This window comes from Perna viridis, chromosome 3, assembly GCF_037379345.1.
Source record: "Perna viridis isolate PV_CMFRI_1.1 ecotype Kerala chromosome 3, ASM3737934v1, whole genome shotgun sequence".
Classification (NCBI taxonomy): domain Eukaryota; kingdom Metazoa; phylum Mollusca; class Bivalvia; order Mytilida; family Mytilidae; genus Perna; species Perna viridis.
This window is the reverse complement of record NC_142447.1, coordinates 13,447,931-13,473,819: the sequence shown is the minus strand read 5'-3', so window position 1 is coordinate 13,473,819 and position 25,889 is coordinate 13,447,931. Positions and strand designations below refer to the sequence as shown.

General features: G+C 35.5%; 1 protein-coding gene across 2 annotated transcripts; it reads left to right on the top strand.

Annotated features, from left to right (window-relative positions):
* The first annotated feature begins 3,719 nt into the window (after positions 1–3,719).
* LOC148621081 (threonine synthase-like 2) lies at positions 3,720–25,638 on the top strand. 2 transcript variants are annotated; one of them, XM_088575122.1, is made up of 10 exons: positions 3,720–3,810; positions 5,766–5,999; positions 11,294–11,488; positions 16,353–16,505; positions 18,109–18,260; positions 19,048–19,114; positions 20,101–20,249; positions 20,523–20,645; positions 24,068–24,201; positions 25,207–25,638. In XM_088575122.1, the coding sequence occupies exons 2-10, from the start codon at positions 5,777–5,779 to the stop codon at positions 25,430–25,432; spliced, it is 1,422 nt and encodes a 473-aa protein (XP_088431248.1). In that variant the 5' UTR covers positions 3,720–3,810; positions 5,766–5,776; the 3' UTR covers positions 25,433–25,638. The 2 variants fall into 2 exon arrangements, with proteins under 2 accessions (XP_088431248.1, XP_088431249.1); XM_088575123.1 differs by lacking the exon at positions 3,720–3,810 and adding an exon at positions 4,223–4,241.
* Positions 25,639–25,889: the final 251 nt, after the last annotated feature.

Sequence of the window (25,889 nt, the reverse complement as noted above, 5' to 3'; positions counted from 1 at the left end):
TCGTCTTTATCAGTTCATGAAAACAGAAGTAAATCTAAAACAGACGGTGACAAGTATATGACGACTGAAGTAAATAAGTAGATGTGATTTTTTTTTAATTCTGCAGTTTCCTCCTGTAGATTCTATTGAGCCTGATGAACACTATTGTATCTCCAATTTTGTTCCACAAATTAATTTGCACCAATTTGTCTGAACAATATGCTGAGAAACTTCCAGAATTATGTTGTAGAGGTGGGCAAGGAAAGAAAGAAACATACGAAAAAGTTCATTGTTCTGGAATTGTCAATGGAAAAATTACCAAAATAATCGGAAAGGGGTGTTGGTGACGTCCTTCATATTTAGAATATTTGTCAAAACATAAATTACTCAAAATATTTCTGTGGAAAGTGTTTTTAATTTTGGAGGTAGTTTGTAGTTAAGATGTGATTTATTGAACATTTTTAACGCAGACGCACTTCATGTGTTATAGGAAGTTGCATTTTCTTTAGGTCGAGACATCAGCGAATTAATAGTAGAAGGATGCAGTACTATCTTATGAATAAAGTTGAATGTAATTGAGTATGAACAGCCTCGTCTCTAATAAACAATACCTAAATTCATGTGAGGACAACATTTTGTTACAACTATTACGTCCAGTTTTTTTTTATGTACCAGTCCATATAGAATTTAGACACTGCCAATGGTAAAGTGATTCATGGTGAAGAAAAACCCACCAAACAAACAATGCTTTTTCAGCCTTCATATGCTATACCTTCACATAAGGATAAGCTTTTTTTGCATTCAGATCTGCACATTTTATAAAATCATACATTCATCTCCCATTAAAATCAACCAAAATGCAGCCAAATCAAGAACGATAACTCTTGCAAAGTGCATTTTCCATGTACAATCTTTTTAATATTTTTTTTCTCAAAAGCGCAACAACCAAATAAAAAGCTGAGACTGGTTATGTGATTAGTACCCGTCTAGAATAAATAAAACTGAATTCGGTGGGTTTTTGACATGCATGATTCACTTTCTGTCTGATTATTAGAAAAACTGCTACCTAATGGATGATGTAAAATAAGCAGTTGTTGATTCAGAGTAAAACAAATGTTATATAAATATAACAAATGGTTGCATTTATTTCTTGTATTAGCTGAAGTAATCATTTTTTAAAGACATCTAAAATTGTACATGTATACATTTGTATATACTTTATATTTTTCAGTTACTGGATACAAGTCAACTGCGTATCCATTAGTGATGCAACTAATCTGTGAGAACATTTGGTATATAAGCTACAAGTCGACGTCATTGGCTTTCTGACACCGAATTAAAATATATTTATCAAAATTTGCAGCGATACAAATTTAAAAATACCTTAAGCACTGAGGCTTCATTCATAGTAGAACCTTCCAGTGTTGGATTTGGCTTCCTATTTCGACACTTTTGGTTTTGCCTACTTCTTGTATATACAATTAATTTTTAGATTTTTATTCCTATATATTTGATTCTTATAGTGCTAATGAGATGTTACTCCTTCAAACAGATATCGAAATTTGCAATATATATGATTGGTATTTTTTAAGGAGGTAGGCCTAGGGTGAGGGACATAACTCTTCAATTTCCCCAAATGCTATCAAGCATTCATTTGGTACAGAATATAATCAACCCAAGTTACTTTGATGCTTACATGAGATTAATATTAAATACTTTACAAAAACGTTCCAATGATTTGTAAGAGTTATGTCCCTTACCCTAGGTCTACCGCCTTAAGCTCATTAAAATGTAGCTCCTTTAACATATTTTGGTAGAACTTATTGGTGCTTGATTTCACTTACTATTTCGATACTTCTGGTTTTGAGTACATGTATACAATTTACATTATCTTGAACTTCCTAATAATTTGGGTCTAGTGCTGCAAATGAGAGGTTACTCCTTGAAGCACGTATACAGCAAACCGAAATTTGCAATTTTCTTTTATATCATTGGTATTTATGTACTTCAACAGTTTTCAACATATCTTTTATTGCAACAAGTGGGGATCAACATGTTCCATTGGGTTCCACTATATAGATAGGTAATTGCAGATAACTTTATGAACATTTGTTGAAATAAATTTATATTGAGACACTTAACCAAGCAAATCCAACAAAAGTATATATTTTTTCAAAACCTTCCATTATGGAAATTCATGATAAAAATAGATATTCTTTTCTATTTTGTCATGCAAATCTGCAGTCATGGTTACAAAAAAAAATCCTTCCTAAAATCAATTGTCCCCCCGTGCAGGTCCTGGTGTTAAAAGAATAGGCCTGCAGCAGCGCTAAGCTTGTCGTAAAAGGCGACTAAATAGTGCTCAGAACCCTAGCCGGGGGCTAGGGCGCTCTGCCCACAGAGCAACTGGGATGTGCCCCAGGTGATGGAATGGGGTACCCCTGACGTGTTACATGCTGGGGTTGTCAGGCTATAACACGGAAAACCTGACCGCAAACCATAGTGGTGCACCGTGTTGGGAAAGATGCCACGTTCCTCGCACGTTAAAGAACCCTACTGTGGTATTCTCCCAGAATAGGAACCATAGGGCTCCGCCACAGGAGGCTAAATTGCCCGACCCTACCCACCTCTTCCTATTTCCAGTGGCAATCAAAATTAGTCGACCCCCCATTGTCCTTGTGTCCCATCCCTTTTTCATTTCATCATCATTTCATGTTCATTTTATCATCAATTTCATGTTCATCGTCTGAATACAGCTGAAATATTGCTGCTCGAACGTTAAACCCCAACAAACAAACAAACATCTGGTCTTTGCCCCTAGATTACATTTTTTTGTTATTATCGCTATAACATTGGTTCCCTTGATTACTCTCTGACGTTAGATGTCGGAGCAATCTCGGATTAATAGTGTGTAAATTATATTGCCATTTTCTGTTTATTTTGTGGAAGAGACCCGTGCAGATCCGGGTGTCAAAAGAATAGAGCTGCAGCAGCGCTAAGCTTGTCGTAAAAGGCGACTAAATAGTGCTCAGAAACCTAGCCGGGGGCTAGGGCGCTCTGCCCACAGAGCAACTGGGATGTGCCCCAGGTGGTGGAATGGGGTACCCCTGGCGCGTTACATGCTTGGGTTGTCAGGCTATAATACGGAAAACCTGACCGCAAACCATAGTGGTGCACCGTGTTGGGAAAAATGCCACGTTACTCGCACGTTAAAAGAACCCTACTGCGGTATTGTCCTGGAGTAGGAACCATAGGGATCCGCCACAGGGGGCTAAATGGCCCGACCCTACCCACCTCTCCTTATTTCCAGTGGCAATCAAAATTTGTCGAAGCCGTTGTCCTTGTGTCCCATCCTATTTTTCATTTTATTGTTCATTTCATGTTCATCGTCTGAATATAGCTGAAATATTGCTGCTCGGACGTTTTACCCCAACAAACAAACAAACAAATTTTGTGGAAGGGGTATTTTTTTTGGGGGGGGGGGAGGGAGGGGAGTTCATTTGTTTCTGTATTAATGCGCTTTCAACATTGTGGTGTATCAATCTTTTTTGATATCTTATTTTATGCAATATAGTTTTCAACATAGCCAAGCACCGGGGATGAACGAAGTGTTCTGACGATTTATATGTTTGTATTTTTGTATTTTACATATACTGAACTATTTTATTTCTGTACAATTTACATGCAGTTCAACAGATTGGTTCCTTTTATTTTAAATCCATTTTTATATAGACCGTCGTGATACTGTTGCTAAAAATACATTTACGAGTCTGTAATCTTTGCGGTCATAATTTAGGTTGTTAATTTAGTGATTATTAAGCATAAGCTAGGGTAAGTCAATATTTCAACATAATACGATTAAAGGGAAAAAGAGCAAACTTATGCACTGGTAGACTCGGACTATCAGACCATATAAGACTCAGGTTAAAGACATCGGTCCATTCAACAGTCAATGTATTAGATATTTTGCAGCTAACGTAATATCAGGGCTAATACTAATATTGTCGACTCGATTGTTACATTTTCGCTCGGTTGATTGATAGATTTCAGAAAGTATTGATATCTGTACCGGTCCCCTAAGCTGCAAGATTTTACATATGTCAAATATAAGATCGCGACCTTAGTAATTTATAGTAATCAATTTATCATACATGTACTAAAGTTCAATGAATGTGAAATCATTTTGATACATGCAGTGATATTGACATGTAATAACCTTGATGGGTACTCCTCACTGGTGATACCTACGCACATAACATAAGGTAACTATTTAATCCGATTTACGATGGGCCAAAGATGTCAGTTTATATTTGTTAAATGTCAGGGTCTTGAAATACCTGGAATATTTAAACCACTACTTTTAGTTAAAATAACAAACCCTTTTGTCAATTTATACATGAATGAGGCTTCTAGTTCTAGTTTCCACCCCTTCCAACTAGGTTAAGACCCAACAGCAAGCTTGAGTATGTAGTGTTAATGTGGTGTATCATTTTGAATGAAAGTTCTATATTTTGCATAATATTTTCCTAGGATATTATCAACAAACATACTTTCAATTATTTTCATCATCGCTACCCCGAGGACATCAAATTAATGATGCTACATACCTTCTAAAATGTGCTGTTTTATACCGCTATTTATGACTAAGCAACTAGAAACGCTTTCTTTTTCCGTGCCTTCTCACAGATAACTTTTGCAGAATATCATGTTACTTTAGTACTTTTAAAATGTATTAATTTTGGAGTTTTACTGCCGGGTCGCTATCTTGAATTTGTTGACGGGTATAATGTGCCGATTTCAACAATTATGACAGATTTATTCAATTTTTAATGTGTTTTCTTTGGTTTAAATCCCGAAAATGACATAAGTGCGAGTGACTGAAATTAAACAAGACTCGCTTACATCCGAACAGCGCCTTTCCTACAATTAAACAAAGCATGATATTGAAACTGGAGAAAAATGGGAAAAACAATACTAACATCCCTTTCCATGTTTAAGGTAATTAATTGCCCCTTGCAGATCCGGGTGTCAAAAGAATAGGCTTGCAGCAGCGCTAAGCTTGTCGTAAAAGGTGACTAAATAGTGCTCAGGAACCTAGTCGGGGGCTAGGCGCTCTGCCCACAGAGCAACTGGGATGTTTGCCCCAGGTGGTGGAATAGGGTACCCCTGGCGTGTTACATGCTGGGGTTGTCAGGCTATAATACGGAAAACCTGACCACAAACCATAGTGATGCACCGTGTTGTGGTATTCTATAGGAGTAGGAACCTTTGCGCTCCGCCACAGGAGGCTAAATTGCCCGACCTTACCCATCCCCCCTTTTCTAATGCAATCAAATTTATCGACCCTATTATCCTTGTGTCCCATCCCTTTTTTCATTACATCCTTATTTCATGTTCATTTCATCACCCCTTTCATGTTCATCGCCTGAATATAGCTGAAATACTGCTGCTTGGGCGTTAAACCCCAACAATCAGTCAATCAATCATAAGGTAATTAATCAAGAAATGCTCTCAGTGCTGCTGACATTGCTTGGTGACCTGCGTCCCATAATACTTCTAATTCTGGACCTGCCAAAATTTGCCTTTTTATATAGATAAACAGATAAACTACGGACATAAATAAAGTCAAATAGACTGATCATATGTTGTTAAAATTGGATAGGCTCAAAATTCAAAATATGATTTTTGATTTGATTATCGTGTATATCATGTTATTTGTTGGTCAAGTGTATGCTGCCATGCTAAGTCTATATCACTATGAATTCGAAAATGAAATTCACTTTTAGTGTGCAGCAATATGAAGTATAGAAGCACAAGAGGAGGTGCTTCTGGATTGACGTTCGAAGAAGCCCTGTACACAGGTTATGCGACTGATGGTGGTATTCTTCTGCCAGAAACAGTGCCAGCCGTCGATAGGGACACACTAAAGTCATGGGCACCATTGACGTATCCTCAGCTAGCAAAGAAAATAGTTCCAATGTTCGTTGGAGAAGATGAAATTCCGTCATCTGACTTAAATGGTAACATACTTCACAGCCACATGGGCCACAGATGATCATCATATGGTGTTCCAGTCATAATATAATCATATGGTGCTAGATTAATGTGATAACTTACATATGATTATCATATGTTAATTTTGGCTTGAAAACACGTGATAATCATGCGATTATCACATGTAAACTGAAACATGATTATCATGTTATGCTCGATTTATATGATAATCATTTTTGCAAACCATTATAAGAGTCTCATGTGTCGCACATTTGGCTGTGTAATTCTCGAAGAAAATAGTTCGTTTAAGAATTGCTCTTAAATTTTTTACCACATTATGCGATATAGAACTGATTTCTGGCAGCTTAAGCATCAAAAGTGGTTTAAACAAGCATTATCCTTTTTCCAGAAGAATAATAAGTTATTCATAATGTTTAAAACATTAACATGTGGTATTCATTAAATATGCATCAAATATCAATAGGGCATTATGGCATGGTTTGTTTGTTTGTTTGTTGGGGTTTAACGTCCGAGCAGCAATATTTCAGCTATATTCAGACGATGAACATGAAATGGATGATAAAATGAACATAAAATGAAAAAAAAAGGATGGGACACAAGGACAATAAGGTCGACAAATTTTGATTGTCACTGGAAAAAGGGGGGATGGGTAAGGTCGGGCAATTTAGCCTCCTGTGGCGGAGCGCAAAGGTTCCTACTCCTATCGAATACCACAGCAGGGTTCTTTAACGTGCGAGGAACGTGGCATCTTTCCCAACACGATGCACCACTATGGTTTGCGGTCAGGTTTTCCGTATTATAGCCTGACAACCCCAGCATGTAACACGCCAGGGGTACCCCATTCCACCACCTAGGGCACACATCCCAGTTGCTCTGTGGGCAGAGCGCCTAGCCCCCGGCTAGGTTTCTGAGCACTATTTAGTCGCCTTATACGACAAGCTTAGCGCTGCTGCAGGCCTATTCTTTTAACACCCGGACCTGCACGGGGCTTATGGCATGGTAATACCCTCTTCAGATTGCTCAGTAAAATGAAAGCTATAGCTGCAAATGTAGAGGGCGTTACTTTATCTTGATAAATTAATTGTACTTGGGAAGTTATATTGTTTTCAAGATTGACAAATGCCCGTTTGCCTGCGGCTCGATGCTTGATCAATGATCTTGGGTAGTCAATTTTTTATGATAATGCCCTTTACACAAGCAACTATTGTATAGCTAATCGCCCTCAAGTTGGTAATGCATTTATAACTTAATAAAAAAATAAAACTGGGTTGTGTGCTCCAGGTGGTGGAATGGGGTACCCCTGGCGTGTTGCATGCTGGGGTTGTCAGGCTATAATACGGAAAACCTGACCGCAAACCATAGTGGTGCACCGTGTTGGGAAATATGCCACGTTCCTCGCACGTTAAAGAACCTTACTGTGGTATTCTCCCGGAGTAGGAACCATAGGGCTCCGCCACGGGAGGCTAAACTGCCCGACCTTACCCACCTCTCCCTATTTCAAGTGGCAATCAAAAATTTGTCGACCCCCATTATCCTTGTGTCCCATCCCTTTTTCATTTCATCATCATTTCATTTTCATTTTATCATCAATTTCACGTTCATCGTCTGAATATAGCTGAAATATTGCTGCTCGGACGTTAAACCCCAACAAACAAACAAACAAACATCAGGCTGCACCCATATTCACTTTTGGCGATGTTTTGTTAAAAATGTAGTGATTACAGGATATACTAACAACTTTTCAAATGTAATTTCATTATTTTAGCTAAATTCCATCATTCATTTCCTTTTGGCCTAACCGGGCGAAGATTTTGATATACAATTGACAAGTAAAGGAAAAAAATCAACTTATTACTAATACGCATACGTACATAGTTCATCTTACACTTGGTCGGTGATTTATGATTAGGAATACAAAAATATGGTCGGCGATTTATTGTTTGGAATACAAAAATATGCTCGATGATTTATTGTTGTCAATACAAAAATATGTTCGGTGATTTATGGTAAGTAATGTGCATCTCAGATTTACATCCCTTTACTGTCGTAGATAACAGTTAAATGTATTTTATAACTTTTGGCAGTGCTATTTGGGGTTTATATTTGACTATAAATCATATGTACATTGAAATTCTTTTTGCAGTGAAAATTAATGTACGTAAGTGGCCATGGAAGCATTTCTCAATTATAGTAGTTATTGATGAAGATCGATTACCGCTTCTGTTTAAATCATGAACGCCTTTGAATATGGAAAACTTTGAGTTATTGGGCCATTTACTGAATGCCCTTGGTGAATGATGCTCGGTATAAAGCAAGATTGATGCTAAAGAATCATCAGTCAGTGACTGGTTGACTTATTTTTCTTGAATTTAATAGATTAATGGAATATGGAGTCACTGTTGTTAAAACCGTTCGTTTATTTATTTTTTTACGACGAAAACTTCTATAGCAGTTTCATTATTTGATTCTTCCTGCACTGCAGCAATTCTGTCGAAATCAAATACGAAAATCTAAAGTTAGTCATTTGGTCGTGAATGGACAAAACTGTCACCAGCTTAGGTTTCAGCATTGATACATGTATTTAGAAATTTCGAGAGGGGTGACCTCTGTGACTATTTTTTTCTCTCTTATCTTTTAGCCTGAAAGCCCGTTCCTTTCCCTTTGTACCGGTATGTAAAACATTGCACTCAATGCTGCCAATCTCGGAATGCATGATCAATTTGAACGTAGCTTTAGTTTATAATTACGTAAGCCCCGATATAGCGTCATACGTTCGAGATTCATTCGGGAGAGCTTCGAAGGGCCTGTCTGCTACTGTTAAGTAAAAAAGTAAACTGCCGCTACGTCGAGCTTAATATCACGCTAGGTATGTTAATGTTGCCGATTCAGATTTCGTTGTTTGCCACTATTTTTTTAGTATTCATGTTATGCAGCTGCATTAAGTCTTGAACCGCTTGTCGGATTTCTTCCATATTTGGATGGATTTGTTCTTACGAAATGTTACTATGCGTATTATCTATCATTTGGATCGGCAATAAGTTTGTAGAAGTTATGGTTCTTAGACCATTATTTCATATTTTTAACAATAGATGACATATACTCTGAAACCGACTGCCATTTACATTTGGTATGATTTGTTCTTACAACATGTAAATGTGTATTATATATCGTCATTTTGATTCTTGAATTTAAAGGAGTTATGGGACTGAGACAATTTTCATTTTTATTGGACTGCAAAAGAATTATTGTCATATATTGATATGGCGCTGTCGTCGTCGTTCGTAAACACTTGGTTTTCGTAATAACTTTAGTTGTGGTTGACCAATTGTTATGAAATTTTTATTTGATTTTACTAAATACTAAAAGAAGGCTCCCATTCAATTTGGAGTTTATGGTCCTATCGAATTTTGTGCAATATAGTGTCCAAACCAGTTGTGTCCATACTTCATTGTAACTTTTAAATATCTATGCTTTAGTTTGTCAAAAACTAATATTGTGCCCATCCGTTCAGGTTTCGACCAATGCGGTCGTAGCATGTTGCGCCCTGCGAAGCTTTTTATTCTCAGTATCGAAGGCGTTGTCGGTACAACTCATCTGAAACCTCTTTGTGGATTTTTATTCATGAAATAATGTGGATCTGCACACTCTACCGTCATGTTATTTTTATATATATATATTCTGGAATTCTTCTTAAACTGCTTGTCAGTGTATTTTTTTTCAATATTTGATAGATCTGTTGTTTTGAATCAAATGTTTGTATACGTTACTGCCATTTTGATATTTTAAGCTTTGTAAGAGAAAAGCAACTTTTTTCTATTCTTTCAATTTTCCAAATAGAAGAAATCTTCGGAAATTGCTGGGTGATTTCTTTTTATATTTTGTGTAATATATTGTTATGATTTGTTATTGTTCATATTACACCGCCATCTGGATAAAACAAATTATGTAGGAGTGTTGGGATATAGGCAATTTCAAATCTCATCAGCGGCCGAGGCAGAGAAGGGATATATTGCTGCGTGAACTTTTGTCGTTTGCATCCAGGGTCACATAGACTGAATTGATGTTCTACTTGTCAAAGGTCAAGGTTTGATGTTCTACTTGTCTACATCCAACAAAATGAATTGCATGTATGTGTGTTATTCCGTACTTTAAGTTAATATCACCTTCTAACCATTTTAACATTTCAATAGAATGCTACAGCTGACATTTACACGATAAATTCTTTCCGTAAAAAGCCTTTGGCTGATGTAAATGTCAATTACATTCTGTCACTTGCATTCTGTGACTTCAAATTTACGACCAGGAAAAAACGTTTCCGGAAATGAAGACAAATGTTATGTCCCTGAAGTTCGCGAAATAGATTCTACATATTTTGTAAAGTTTTTTAAGAGAGATCTTTACACTGTAGTTCTTTTGTCTCAGTTGAATTCCTTTTTGGTAAAATATCTACTTTTTGTTAAATTTTCTTTCCGCAATTACTTCTTTCGTAGACTATTTCCTCTTACAATCGATTAATAACATACTTGACTTAAAATAAATAAGAATCGGAAATTTCTTCAACAAAATGAATTTCTTTTTGGTAAAGATAACAGCGAAAATCTGTGTTAAAAGTACCTTTATGGGAAAGTCTAAAATCCAAGAAATTGTTGAGGTCAAAGGTCAAGGTTAATTATTAAGAACAGTTCCATGTTAGAATGATGCAGAAATATAATTAGATGGTATATACAATCATTTGCAGTCTTTTTTTTATTTTATAATTGACATTAAGGCTATATAGGTCTTAAATTTAATGGCGATGCTCTTGCTTAAATGATATCTACAACTTAAATTTAGTTTGTTTTTGTTTGTTTGTTTGTTGTTTTTTTAAGGGGGACTGTTATTTCCTGTTTGTTGAGTTTGTTATGTTTGCTCTCTAATCAGTAAAAAAATATTTTCAGGTGCTTTAAGGAGGTAAACTTAGGGTAAGGGACACAACTCTTACAAATCATTAAAACGTTTGTATTCAGCATTTAACATCAATCTCATGTAAGCATTAAAACACTTGTTCTGATTTAATTCTGTTTCAAATGAAATCTTGATATGCTTTGGTGAAATTGAATATGATGCAAACATATCACTGATTTCAAGAGTTAAGTCCCTTACCCTAGGTCTACCTCCTTAAATTAATCATTTTTAAGTTCTTAGGAACATATCTATAATTAATGTACCATCCTTTACCTGACTCCTGTGTTGGACAGTACTTAAATGTAATGCCTGTGTGACTTCATTATGATTTCCGAGTTAATCCTTTATGTTTTAGATCTTCTTGATCGAGCTTTCTCCAAATTCAGTAATCCGGAAATTGCCCCTATAGCAAAACTGAAAGATGGTCTCAATATCATGGAATTGTTCCATGGCAAGACTTGGGCATTTAAAGATCTTGCACTGTCGTGTGTTGGCCAATTCCTGAAATATTTTCTGTCTAGAAAGAAGAAGCATGTTACTATCGTTGTTGGTAAGTATAGTATATTGAAAAGTTTTATTGTGCTAGCTCACAGAAACAACAGCCTACAGATAGGCATTATATCTCACTCGGAAGCCATTATGGACTTCAACTGGTCAGGTCCATATTAATCACACCTACTGTTCTATCAAAAGCAACAAAAGTGCGAAACTAACGATTCTTACATTTGATTTTTTTAAATTACACCTTGAAATAATGAAAACTTAGTATTTTGTCAAATATCTTTCAAGTGTATTTAGTCGCCTTTTACGACAAGCTTAGCGCTGCTGCAGGCCTATTCTTTTAACACCCGGACCTGCACGGGGCAATTTTAAATCGAACAAAGACAGGATTCTTAGCGCTGCTGCAGGCCTATTCTTTTAACACCCGGACCTGCACGGGGCAATTTTAAATCGAACAAAGACAGGATTGGCAATTTTAAATCGAACAAAGACAGGATTTAATCCTGTCTTTGTTCGATTTAAAATTGCCCCGTGCAGGTCCGGGTGTTAAAAGAATAGGCCTGCAGCAGCGCTAAGCTTGTCGTAAAAGGCGACTAAATAGTGCTCAGAACCCTAGCCGGGGGCTAGGGCGCTCTGCCCACAGAACAACTGGGATGTGTGCCCCAGGTGGTGGAATGGGGTACCCCTGGCGTGTTACATGCTGGGGTTGTCAGGCTATAAGGCTAAAAACCACTAATTCCACTTCCCATAGGCTTCTATGCTAATTTCACAATATTCAATGGCTTCTCTGGACTTTACCTTAACTTTAACCTGCAGATGACTATATATCAGCATGATTCTACATATGTCAGCTCACAATCCTCAGAGTGGCATGTGGGGTTAGCAGACTTGCAGTGCAGTACTGGTCACCGGAAGTGAAGGGTCTATAAATAGCATGGGAAATCCCAGTGTTTTCACAAGATAGGGGTATATTTAAAAATCATTATGGAGATTAGGCTTCACATCACAAGAAGCAAAATGCACCTATAAAATGTACAGAAATGTTTTTCCTTTCAGAAACTGTTTAAATTTTTAAAATAAGATGAGAACTTTTTTCACAGCACTATGAGGAACAGGGGTAATTTCTGCGTAGGACTATTTTTGCGTACGTTCCAAATGCTCATTGGTTGAATTGGTGGTCTGTAACCTAAAGAGTCACTTTTTGTCTTAGAAAAAATAAATAACTATACAGGTATCTTCCTACACACATACTGAATGCATTTGCAAAGTTTCAGTGAAATGTGACAAGCACTTTTTTAAATATTTGATTTTTAAATATAGGGTAACCAAGTTGTGCGAGCAAAAAAGTGAAAATATTCTACCATACTGAAATGCATTAAATATTTGCAAAGAACTTTTTCTGACTTTTCAAATAAAAAATATCAATCACAACTTGTTTTTTAACAATATTAATGAAGAAATAGTTTTAAAAGTAATCATTTTCTGAGAAATTGGTCTATTTTTAAAAATTTATTTCTGACATGCCTCCCCCTTTTTCTTGATCACATGTCAAAAATCCTAAATCTTTAAATTTTCACAAAAGGTGATATATTTGGCTTTAAATTTGTAAATACAGTGTTTTCACATTAAAACATGACCAGTAAAGGGCACCTAAAGCAAAAAAAGTGCTCAATAATGGATTTTCCATGTTGCCATAGGGGAATGCTTATATGGCCTTAACCGCAGTAATGAAAGTGAGTTTTTCCTCATTTCTAACCTAATTTTTGCTCAAATCTACACAAAACTTGATTTCAAGTGCTTATTACTACCATATTTAGGTAAATATAGCCCTCAAAGTTTAATATTTGATATTTTTACTAAATTTTCTACACTTTTTACAAGATAGGACATAAAAATCAGCCAAAAAGACCAATTTTCCATAATTTGGACCTATAACTTAAAAAAATGCATATTTTGAAGGATTTTTGTAGTGTATTCCTCTCATGGCAAAGTTAACAAGATCTTCAAGTAGTTTAAAGCTATTTCAAGAAACTTTTCATTTTGCCACGGCTTCAGCTTAAGGCTAAAAACCACTAATTCCACTTCCCATAGGCTTCTATGCTAATTTCACAATATTCAATGGCTTCTCTGGACTTTACCTTAACTTTAACCTGCAGATGACTATATATCAGCATGATTCTACATATGTCAGCTCACAATCCTCAGAGTGGCATGTGGGGTTAGCAGACTTGCAGTGCAGTACTGGTCACCGGAAGTGAAGGGTCTATAAATAGCATGGGAAATCCCAGTGTTTTCACAAGATAGGGGTATATTTAAAAATCATTATGGAGATTAGGCTTCACATCACAAGAAGCAAAATGCACCTATAAAATGTACAGAAATGTTTTTCCTTTCAGAAACTGTTTAAATTTTTAAAATAAGATGAGAACTTTTTTCACAGCACTATGAGGAACAGGGGTAATTTCTGCGTAGGACTATTTTTGCGTACGTTCCAAATGCTCATTGGTTGAATTGGTGGTCTGTAACCTAAAGAGTCACTTTTTGTCTTAGAAAAAATAAATAACTATACAGGTATCTTCCTACACACATACTGAATGCATTTGCAAAGTTTCAGTGAAATGTGACAAGCACTTTTTTAAATATTTGATTTTTAAATATAGGGTAACCAAGTTGTGCGAGCAAAAAAGTGAAAATATTCTACCATACTGAAATGCATTAAATATTTGCAAAGAACTTTTTCTGACTTTTCAAATAAAAAATATCAATCACAACTTGTTTTTTAACAATATTAATGAAGAAATAGTTTTAAAAGTAATCATTTTCTGAGAAATTGGTCTATTTTTAAAAATTTATTTCTGACATGCCTCCCCCTTTTTCTTGATCACATGTCAAAAATCCTAAATCTTTAAATTTTCACAAAAGGTGATATATTTGGCTTTAAATTTGTAAATACAGTGTTTTCACATTAAAACATGACCAGTAAAGGGCACCTAAAGCAAAAAAAGTGCTCAATAATGGATTTTCCATGTTGCCATAGGGGAATGCTTATATGGCCTTAACCGCAGTAATGAAAGTGAGTTTTTCCTCATTTCTAACCTAATTTTTGCTCAAATCTACACAAAACTTGATTTCAAGTGCTTATTACTACCATATTTAGGTAAATATAGCCCTCAAAGTTTAATATTTGATATTTTTACTAAATTTTCTACACTTTTTACAAGATAGGACATAAAAATCAGCCAAAAAGACCAATTTTCCATAATTTGGACCTATAACTTAAAAAAATGCATATTTTGAAGGATTTTTGTAGTGTATTCCTCTCATGGCAAAGTTAACAAGATCTTCAAGTAGTTTAAAGCTATTTCAAGAAACTTTTCATTTTGCCACGGCTTCAGCTTAAGGCTAAAAACCACTAATTCCACTTCCCATAGGCTTCTATGCTAATTTCACAATATTCAATGGCTTCTCTGGACTTTACCTTAACTTTAACCTGCAGATGACTATATATCAGCATGATTCTACATATGTCAGCTCACAATCCTCAGAGTGGCATGTGGGGTTAGCAGACTTGCAGTGCAGTACTGGTCACCGGAAGTGAAGGGTCTATAAATAGCATGGGAAATCCCAGTGTTTTCACAAGATAGGGGTATATTTAAAAATCATTATGGAGATTAGGCTTCACATCACAAGAAGCAAAATGCACCTATAAAATGTACAGAAATGTTTTTCCTTTCAGAAACTGTTTAAATTTTTAAAATAAGATGAGAACTTTTTTCACAGCACTATGAGGAACAGGGGTAATTTCTGCGTAGGACTATTTTTGCGTACGTTCCAAATGCTCATTGGTTGAATTGGTGGTCTGTAACCTATAATACGGAAAACCTGACCGCAAACCATAGTAGTGCACCGTGTTGGGAAAGATGCCACGTTCCTCGCACGTTAAAGAACCCTACTGCGGTATTCTCCCGGAGTAGGAACCATAGGGCTCCGCCACAGGAGGCTAAATTGCCCGACCCTACCCACCTCTCCCTATTCCCAGTGGCAATCAACATTTCTCGACCCCATTGTCCTTGTGTCCCATCCCTTTTTCATTTCACGTTCATTTTATCATTAATTTCATGTTCATCGTCTGAATATAGCTGAAATACTGCTGCTCGCACGTTAAACCCCAACAAACAAAACATCAATTTAAAATTAAAAAAAGTGTATAAAGTCTCGAAGGGATATTACCAATATAATACAAAACGAAGGGTATCGCTAAATATGTGATATTGTTTTGTTTACTTGACATACCAGGAATAGAAAATAAAGCCTCTAACTTCAGTTGTCTAAACATGACGTATAGGAATTATATTTGGAAGGGAATCAACTGACAACGTGATACCATAATATATACTAGTATGTCAATTTCATCTATGAAAAACATCAATACTGGCTGTAGTCAGCTGCTACGCATTGTCAAAAGATAAGCGGTTCTGACTTTTGCGCTAGAAATGTTAATTTGTATCATAAACACAATTTTCCATATGTTTATATGAACCGCCTTAGTGGTCTTAAGGGTAGCATACTTGCCTCGAGTGCGGGAGGTTGCGTATTCGGTCCGCGAACCAGTTATACAAAAAACTTTAAAATTGGTAGTCTCTGCTCTTCCACCAGGCACGTGGATAGAGGGACGATTGGTTTGCTCGGATTCAGAATTGTGTGTCCGAATACGATGACATGCTTATCTGTGTGCTGTTCCTTCTGTGAGCTAGTAATATTAAAATCTGGGTCAGCGTTTCGGACTAGTACAGGGCAGGATGTGTTTGATTGGTTCATAAAATATCTGACATAGGTCGTTAAAACAGTCAACCCATATGCTTATGTATTCATATTTATATAATCAAATTATGCCCTCCTCATTATACTTGTAGGTACATCCGGTGATACTGGGAGTGCTGCCATAGAAGCTGTTGCTGGGCTTAAGTTCGTAGATTTAATAGTCCTACTTCCAAAAGGCAGATGTTCACGTGTGCAGGAACAACAGATGATAACAGCCTTGTATGACAACATTCATGTTTATCGAGGTACATGTAACTCTTCTGTCCTTGATGAAAAATGTGTTTTGAAAATAATTTCTTTATCGTAATGAGAATTGTCTACGTCATTGAAGATTTCTTATTTTGTTTACTATCAGAAGTTACGTCATTAATGTTTGTCATAGTTGATAAAGCTTTAATTGATTTTTATCCTGTAGCTAGTAGTATTTCTGTATGGATTACTCTCATAATCTTGTGTTTCAATGAGAAAATAATAAGCAAACTATTATGGATATATGGCTAGTAAGTAACTAATTTTTAAAGAGTCTATATTCACCAACGGGCATGTTATAAAACTAAATGTTGAGGCAAACAAAAGTATGATTAGACATACTCCATAGAAACCTGTAAATTTTATTTTTTTATAGCAATCTTCATCAAAGACAAGGTCATATTGAGTACAGATGTACAAAATAATGTTATTATAGTTTTCAGAAGTGCTGTTGGGTGATGACTTCTACGTCCCACTGAATTATAGCGAAACCTTTATAAATCGATCAGAGGGGAAACTAGAAACGCGTTACACTAACGTGTTTAATACGCCTCATTTGTGAAACTCGAGCAGGTTTATTAAATAATGCTCGGTGTAAACGGTACGATTAGTACGTGTAAGGGATTAGATATTAAAGATTTTGAATCCGCTGATAAACCTTATAGTAAAATAAAATTTAATTTAAAGATAGTTTAAAAAAAACAAATAAGCAATATATACATAGAACAAATTGTAAATAAACTTTTACCTATCAATGATAGCTCAAAATTATTTCTATATACAGTAAACTTAAATCAGAAATAGAAATTGAAGAATATCTGATAAAAGAGCCAAATTTTAAAAACAGACAAATGATTACTAAATTTCGTGTAAGCGACCATACACTAGAAGTTGTAACAGGCAGGTATGAAAATATTTCAAGGGAAAACAGATTTTGTAAAATATGTAAAGATGAAGTTGATGATGAGTACCATTTTTTTCTTAACTGTAAACAGAACTCGAATGTAAGAAATAAGCTATTTGCAGAAATTGTTAAACTAAACCCTGATTTTAGCCACTATTAACCACTACATACTCTAAAAATATACTATCTCCAAAAGCTGAACTTTTGCCTGCAGTATGTGATTTTTTTAAAGCAATCATTAGAATTGCGAAATTGAGGTCCATTCCGGTCAAAAGTTGCACAATTGCATATACCTGTATATATATTGATTTTTGATGTCCAATTTGTATTTTATGTTTCTTCTTTATATTGTATCTGCTTGACCCATATGGGTGTAATTTGCAAGTAAAGTATTATTATAAGACAACCGGTGCACGCGCGCTACAATTGTCGTCTGCAATGTTTCGAAAAAAAAAATGTTTTTAAGAGGAGACCAGGTTTTTTTTTCTAAATGTGGGTGTTCTAACTGGATTAGTTGCTTCGAAAGGTAACCTATGCAATTAGATTGGTAACCTATAACAAGTCCATGGAATTAGAGCACTGCTTTAAATCGGCGGAAAAGTGCATAGAATTGGGCGTTTTCAGTTCGCAAGCGGAAATGATTTACTTTACTCGTTTACTTCATCAATCATGAACGTGCTACGTTTTATTCTCAGTTGATGGAACTTCAGATGACTTGGATATTCCTATCAAAGAAGTGTTCAAAGATGTAGAATTTAGTCAGAAACATAATTTGTCTTCAATAAACTCGATAAACTGGTCACGAATCATGGTCCAGGTTGTCCACTTCATTTACGCATATTTACAGGTTAGTAACTATGTTCCAAATCGTCACTTACATTTATTTACGCTTCCGTACTGCTGTATTGAAAAATGAAATTCAAATTATTGGTCATTAAACTTGCGCAAAGATTCTTGTTTTATAGGTGTTAATAATATCAAGGATCCGACTATTGGGTAGCCTCGTTCTGAAAAGTAGTTTTCCGCTTGCAACATTTTATTTTATCAAAAGTACTCTGTATACTGAATATTTCGGTTAAATACGAAAAAAATAAATTCCGATAAATACTGTAATCTGATTGGTCAAAATAATTTTGTTATATTACAATGGATAAAAAATATTGACAATTTTATCTTTAAACATGAGAAAAGTAGCTCTGAATTTAACTGAATAGGGGCGTGTCAATACTTTTTTTTTATTTTTATCTTTAAACATGAGAAAAGTAGCTCTGGATTTAACTGAATAGGTGCGTGTCAATATTTTTTTATCCACTGAGTTTTCCGCTTGCAACATTTTATTTTATCAAAAGTACTCTGTATACTGACTTTTTCGGTTAAATACGAAAAAAAATAATTTCCGATAAATACTGTAATCTGATTGGTTAAAATAATTTTGTCATATTTCAATGGATAAAAAAATATTGACACGCCCCTATTCAGTTTCGGGCTATTATGGATGTTTATAATGTATTGCATATGCACAAAAAAACCGTATTTTACTTTTAGTACTCTAGTCTAGTTAGTATATGACAAAAAGGAAGAGTAACGGTTCATACTCTACACCTTAGATTATGATATTTTGCATAATTTTCCAGATGTGCCCAGCATGTGACAACGAAGTAGAAATAACAGTGCCAACCGGAGCATGTGGGAATGTTACATGTGAGTTGTTAAAATGGTACCTAGCTTGCTGAAATTTGCTTTTGCGCGAAGGCTTCCTTTTTACGGTAAGCGAATTGTCGCAAAGAAAATTCATGAGTTGAATTGAAGAATTGCTATTATCGACCTGACAAAGAATGCACCACTCAAGTCATTTAAAGGCTTTTATTATGAATTTTCACTTCTACAGCTTTTTCTGTTGGGTCAAGCCCCCGGTCCGGGTGTCAAAAGAATAGGCCTGCAGTAGCGCTTAGACTTGTCGTAAAAGGCGAATAAATAGCGCCCAGAGCCTTAGCCAGGGGCCAGGAAGCTCTGTCCACAGCGCAACTGGGTTGTGTATCCCAGGTAGTTCAGTGGGGTAACCCTGGCATGCTACATGCTGGGGCCGTCAGGCCATAATACGGAAAACCTGACCGCAAACCATAGTGGTGCACGTACCTCGCACGTTAAAGAACCCTGTTGTGGTATTCGACAGGAGTAGGAACCTTAGCTTCGCCGCAGTAGACTAAATTGCCTAAATCGGAATCATACCCTACCCACCTCTCCCTTTTACCAGTGCCTATCCAAATTCGTCGACTTTATTATCCTTGCGTCACATCCATTTTTCATTTCATCATCATTTCATGTTCATTTTATCATTCATTTCATGTTCATCGCCCGGATATAGCTGAAATATTGCTGCTTGAGCGGTAAACACAAATCAATCAAATAGTCAATTGGATCAAGGGTAGTTATTTTTTTTTTCTTATCAACGGAAAAAAATATTTTGCATAAAAAGCGAGTAGTGAAATGATGCAGCGACTTGCAAAGTCATAAAGTTGATAAACCTTTTTATGCCAAAATCTACAAAAATATATATTTAGACTGCTTTTTAATAGCAATTCAATATTTAATTGTTATACTCCATACACCTAGACATTTTCCCTTATAAAGATATTTTCAGTTGGTCTCGTCTGCATAACTTTATTTTTATTTTTATTTTTTTTAAGCTGGTGTTATTGCGAGTCTCATGGGTATACCAGTCAAATTTGTTTGTGCAGTGACCTCCAACGACATAGTTGCCCGAGCAGTAACAAAGGGCGACTATTCTATGTCTAAAAATGTCATCCCGACTCTAGCTCCTGCAATGGACATACAGGTAACCAAATTGTGCTGTTTGATCAACCCAAATGTGTTTCTCGTGAACCGTAACTTCTATCAATCATGTTTTTGACACATACAGCAACTAAAAGCATAAATATATATATAATAGAGACTACAGAGACGCCATAATTATGGCTTCCGTCGAATTTGTTAGGAGACTCAAGAACGAGAGAGATCGGGCGGACTGCTCCACCGAACGGTATATTAGTGTTATTTAGTGTAACCAGATGTTTAAATGCACCACTTAAAAAGGGATTTTTTTCTATAGATCCCATACAACATGGAAAGAATATGGTATCTAGTCACCAAAGATAGTGAACTAGTCTGTAAACTGATGTCCGAGTTTGAAACATCGGGGAAAGTGGATGTTCCGGCGAACATTGCTGATCGGGTAAGATCTAACTTTTGCTTTGCTAGTCGGTGACAATTTTTGGGAGTAGATATTCTCAAATGGATGGGGATGAGCGCTGAGAAATGTTGAGACAGGAAAACATGGAATCGCTACTCAGATGGCTACTATCCGAAATTCTTCGTCTATTCCATTTGACCCTTTCGTGTTAATTTTCTGAGCAGACTCGGTACTTCCGCATAATAAATACTGCATATTCTTGCAAATTACTTTCAGCCAAACTTGTAATGGGGATATGTTGCACCTTCCTCGCGGAAATATCAATTTAGCCTACTCTGGAAATTAATACAAAAGTGCCATCATTCTTCATGATGCTCGATCTGCGTCATATGTCGCTTTCCTAAAAGAAAAAAAAATCCTACAAATAAGTTTTGGTATTGTTCATTGGTTGAATAATTTCCGATGCAGTTCTAGTGGTAAATTAGCTATATCAAAATTTCAACTATTAACGACTGAATCATACAGAGGGTGTTTTACAAATATTAACACTCAGTATCAAATACTGCCTATTATTGCAAATTAGTCCAGATCTTCAGAAGAAACTTTGTAAACATCATCAATATGTGCGTATGCTTTACATCCAGGAAGGTAATGCTAACATATGTTAAGAAAGCTGTTATCAGGTCTGCGGAGGAAATATTTTTTTTTATTTTTAAGTTCTATACGATGAACAATGGGAAGTCGTACAATGGTATACTTGTTTCTTTTCCTTTTGCTACTATTATTTGTTTCCATTTGAATTCTTTCAAAAGTAGAGTCGTCCTTCGGGCAACTTTAACACAGTTGTCTTATATTAACTTCGATTCCAAAATATTGAATATAAAAATATACCATTATCGTCATCTGTCAAGCTCGTTTTCCCTAATGAATATCCCAAAAATAATTTGAAGGATTTCAAACCCCAAAGGAATGATGTCTTTTGTTTGACAAATAAATAGATTTGCAAACGTTACATCATTCTTGTGACATTGATTTTTGTAAGGTATTAGTAGTGTTTTCTTTTAGTTCATGGTTATGAGAAAAGCTTGAAATTCTTCTCAATAGCACAGAGCCTATGATGTACGTGATACAAAAAGCTACATGTAGAGAGTGGTATTCTTGTTTTTGTTGGTTTTCGTACCGTTATTTTGTCATCTTTTTAACCGTATGCATCTGTAATACTGTATGCAATTCTGTTTTATAATAGTATATATTCTATATGATTATGGCGACTGAATCCTACAAAAGGTGTTTTACATATTTTGATATCTTTTATTTTTATGAAATTCAACGCTAAAAGTGTGTCTGTTTTAATAGATATTCTTAATTTTTTGTTTGAATATTTTCATTTATCATAATTGACTGTCTTCGTTTTGTTCTTCATTATCCATTCTCGAACAGGACTTTCGTTTATCCAAAGCTGAGGAGAATAAATAAATTTCAGACGTGTGGTATCGTGTTTGTCTGAATCATGGATCTTTGAACCGGGTTTAAACCCAAACGAGAACACCGTCACTAAATCTGAATCTAGCCCACAAAATATTAGCAAGGATACCATTATTTCATTTTTTTCAAGAGTAGACATTACGTTTTCTAACACTTGACTAAAACTTTTGACTATAAACGAAAAATTATCTGAACGATGTGATGAAAAAAATGAAAATAGGCGTTTTTGTTAAACAAGAGATACAACCGTTAGGCAAAAAAAAACAGGAGTCTTGTTTCCTCCTACCAACAAGAAAAAAACGTAGCGTAGGTAGGTAGTGAAATTATTATTATTATGTTTTTTTTTTAAATACATTGAGTTAATGTGTAAATAATGTACACTTTAACGGTACTTGAACCAAAATTGCCATAAAAAATTTAGGGTAGGCACAAAAAATACAGGATAGGTAGTGTAGCAGGAAACAGATCTATTACTTTTTTGAGCCGTCTAATTGCACTGAAATGCACTGTGTGCAGCCTCACATTTAAGTAAACTGCGGTTCTATATGGCTCTTATGTATATAAGTTATATGTCAAGTCAGTACAATGTATTTTTCTGTATATTGAGTTTGCAACCATCTGATAATAAATTCAGAATCGTCTCAATGTTTTCCTTTATAACTGTTGTAGGAGGACAATCTGAATCTTTAACTCGACGAAGCACTGTGTTATTTCGAAATCATCGCTAAATAAGCTAATTTGCATCTGTTGAAGGCATGGTGTACTTTCTGACACGCCATTACATAACTATGACAAAAGTTGCGCAATTCATTCATCAAATCTAGAATCTAATGCCAATCAAGAGGTCCCAATTGAGACTTCAATGTCCTCATTTATTTTAATTTTGTGCTTCTAAAAATGCAAGAAAAAATATTTGATTTCGGTTATTAGATCACGTGAAGTCGTTCATTGAATTGTCTTCGATCATTAAACACAAATGCGCCATGATAAGCCAAGTGGTTATAATCTATTAGGGAGAAGTATAATCAAATAGCATTGGAAGAAGGAAATGTATCATTTCCATGCGTAAGAAATATTTTCGCTTTCAAAAATATTTCCGGAATTAAATTCTTCCTTCTCCGTTTCCTAGCTCATGATAGGCATATTTAATTGGTCTAAGCAAGATCTAATTGCCATGCGTTGGAGACAACTTAGATATATTATTGATTACATATATTTCAAATATATCTGAAAATGCAGTATTATATGGAGTGGAAGTTGAAATTAAATAAGGATAATATTAATGTACCTGCGCATGCTTAAAGTCGTTTGTTATTTGCGTGGTTCGCGTTTTGTACAATTTTATTTGAATATTAGAATTTATATATATATAGGATTATTGTATTTAAAAAATATTATAAATTTACACGTTCTATGTCCTAAGGCAACAACCATTGATTCTCGGTTGGGGGTGGGGGAGGGGTATAATAGATTTTTTTTTGGGACAATCTTTTTTCCTGTGAGCAGAAATACTTGTATTTTTTTTTAAGGCAAATCAAAAATAAACATCTGTTGACAACAATCTTTTATATCATTCCATTACTTTTCTCTCCAGTGATTTGGTGATTAGTCAAATTATTTTTTCCACATTTTCTAGAAAAAACATATTTACCATAAAAAATCAATAGCCCCCCCCCCCCACCCGAAAATCATATGGTTGCTGCCTAAACTATCAAAAAACTTGCAACGTGTAGTTGCAAAAAGGGTAGACAAACAGTTATTGATTCGTCTATTTTCGAAAATACGACGCTGGATGAATCTATTTTTGTTCTTTTTCGAACCTCTTGCACGGTACATGTAAATTACCCCGATCTCCGAATAGGCAAAACTACCCCAGTTATTCATTTTCTTTACCTTTTCGTTGACTCTATAAGGAAGGTAAAAAAAAATTATTCTCAGTATTGAATGTTCAACTTTTTATTATTTGACATTTTAATCAGGTTAAAGAAATTATCGTCGACTCCTATGTTGCTAATGACGACGAGGTCAAGAAAACGATGATGAGAACATGGGAGGAGAACAAATATCAGATTTGTCCTCATACAGCTGTGGGCGTGGCCTACATCTATAATAAGTAAGTGTGGCATGACCTAACTTCTCTCACTGCAAGTCTAATTTGTCGTCGATGGAAACATCTTGTAACAATAATTTAAGTGGTAGCAGCTTTATCCAACACATTCTTAACACATTTAGTTTATCCCACCCATTTTCAATGACAATCTCAAATTCACTTTTAATCTTCTTTCTGTACTTGTGAGGTAGGTGTTACTTGTAAAAGTTCTTATTTATCAAGATTCGAATAACAACTCATTGGTGACTTATCGATCCTGGTTCTAATGGTGATTGATTGATTGTTGAGGTTTAACGCCCGAGCAGCAATATTTCAGCTATATTCAGGCGATGAATATGAAATGGATGATAAAATGAAATGATGATGATGATGAAATGAAAAATGGGATGGAACACAAGGATAATAGGGTCGACAAATTTTGTTTGCCGTTAGAAATAGGGAGGGATGGGTAGGGTCGGGCAATTTAGCCTCTTGTGGCGGAGCGCAAAGATTCCGTCCTATCGAATACCACAGAAGGGTTCTTTAACATGCGATTAACGTGGCATCTTTCCCAACACGGTGCACCACTATGATCTGTAGTCAGGTTTTCCGTATTATAGCCTGACGACCCCAGCATGTAACACGTCAGGGGTACCCCATTTCACCACCTGGGGCACACAACCCAGTTGCTTTATGGGCAGAGCGCCCTAGCCCCTGGCCAGGGTTCTGAACACTATTTAGTCGCCTGTTACGACAAGCTTAGTGAACCATGTGATTTCCTGGTTACAAAATAAGAGAATTTTTTCTACAACTATGTAGTTCTATGCAAAAGGGACTAGTCTTCACGTTCAGTGGTTATTCTATGAGGTCAAAGGTTAAATTCATATAGACTTGTGTGCGATGAGGAGTTATCATTTATTACCAATTATTAAACTGAATAAAAAAATTACATTAGTTGTTATAGTTATTTTTATATTATCGTGTATTTTTGTTTTTAGTTTTTAGTTGTTTTTTTTTTTGGAATTGTAGAACTCAATCTAAAGATGAAATTGACACGAAACGAGTTGTTATAGCAACAGCCTCGGTGAAAAAGTTCGAAGAAGCTGTTATCGCATCGGGTCTTCTGCCAGAAAAATACAAAGAAGTGGACATTCTATTTGAAAAACCAGTGAGATATGTGGACATGAACAAGGGAGAAAACTGGGAATTGTTACTTAAGCAAAAAATAGAGAAAATAGATAAGGCATTGGAATAAACTGTGCAAGCTTTCTGAAGTAAATGTATTGTCTATGTTAGATAGGTAGATCTCTGGTAAGAACTAGTCCAGATAATTAGGACATTTGCTGAGACATTTTTTTTAAATTCTGGTATGTAGCCTTCCAAGACGGCATAGCTATATGGACTAAAATATTTATTTATATATATTGCAATACAAAAGTCAATAAATTAGTGTTGTTTATACCCCTTCCGTTTTAAAGCTCGTTGCTCGTCTGCTAGCCCGTTCGCACCTTTTTTCGTTACAGCTTTCTGTGCAAATATTCATCGCTGCCACTTGATATTTTGACAGAGGCTTTATATAGACTTGCCATATACAAATGTTGTGTGATTCGGTTTCATACTCGAGCGGCATCAACTTGTTTATATTATTATTATGGTCATACGGTTTTTTGGGTTAGGAGTGGTGGTATCATTTAGTAAGCCATGTGTACAGT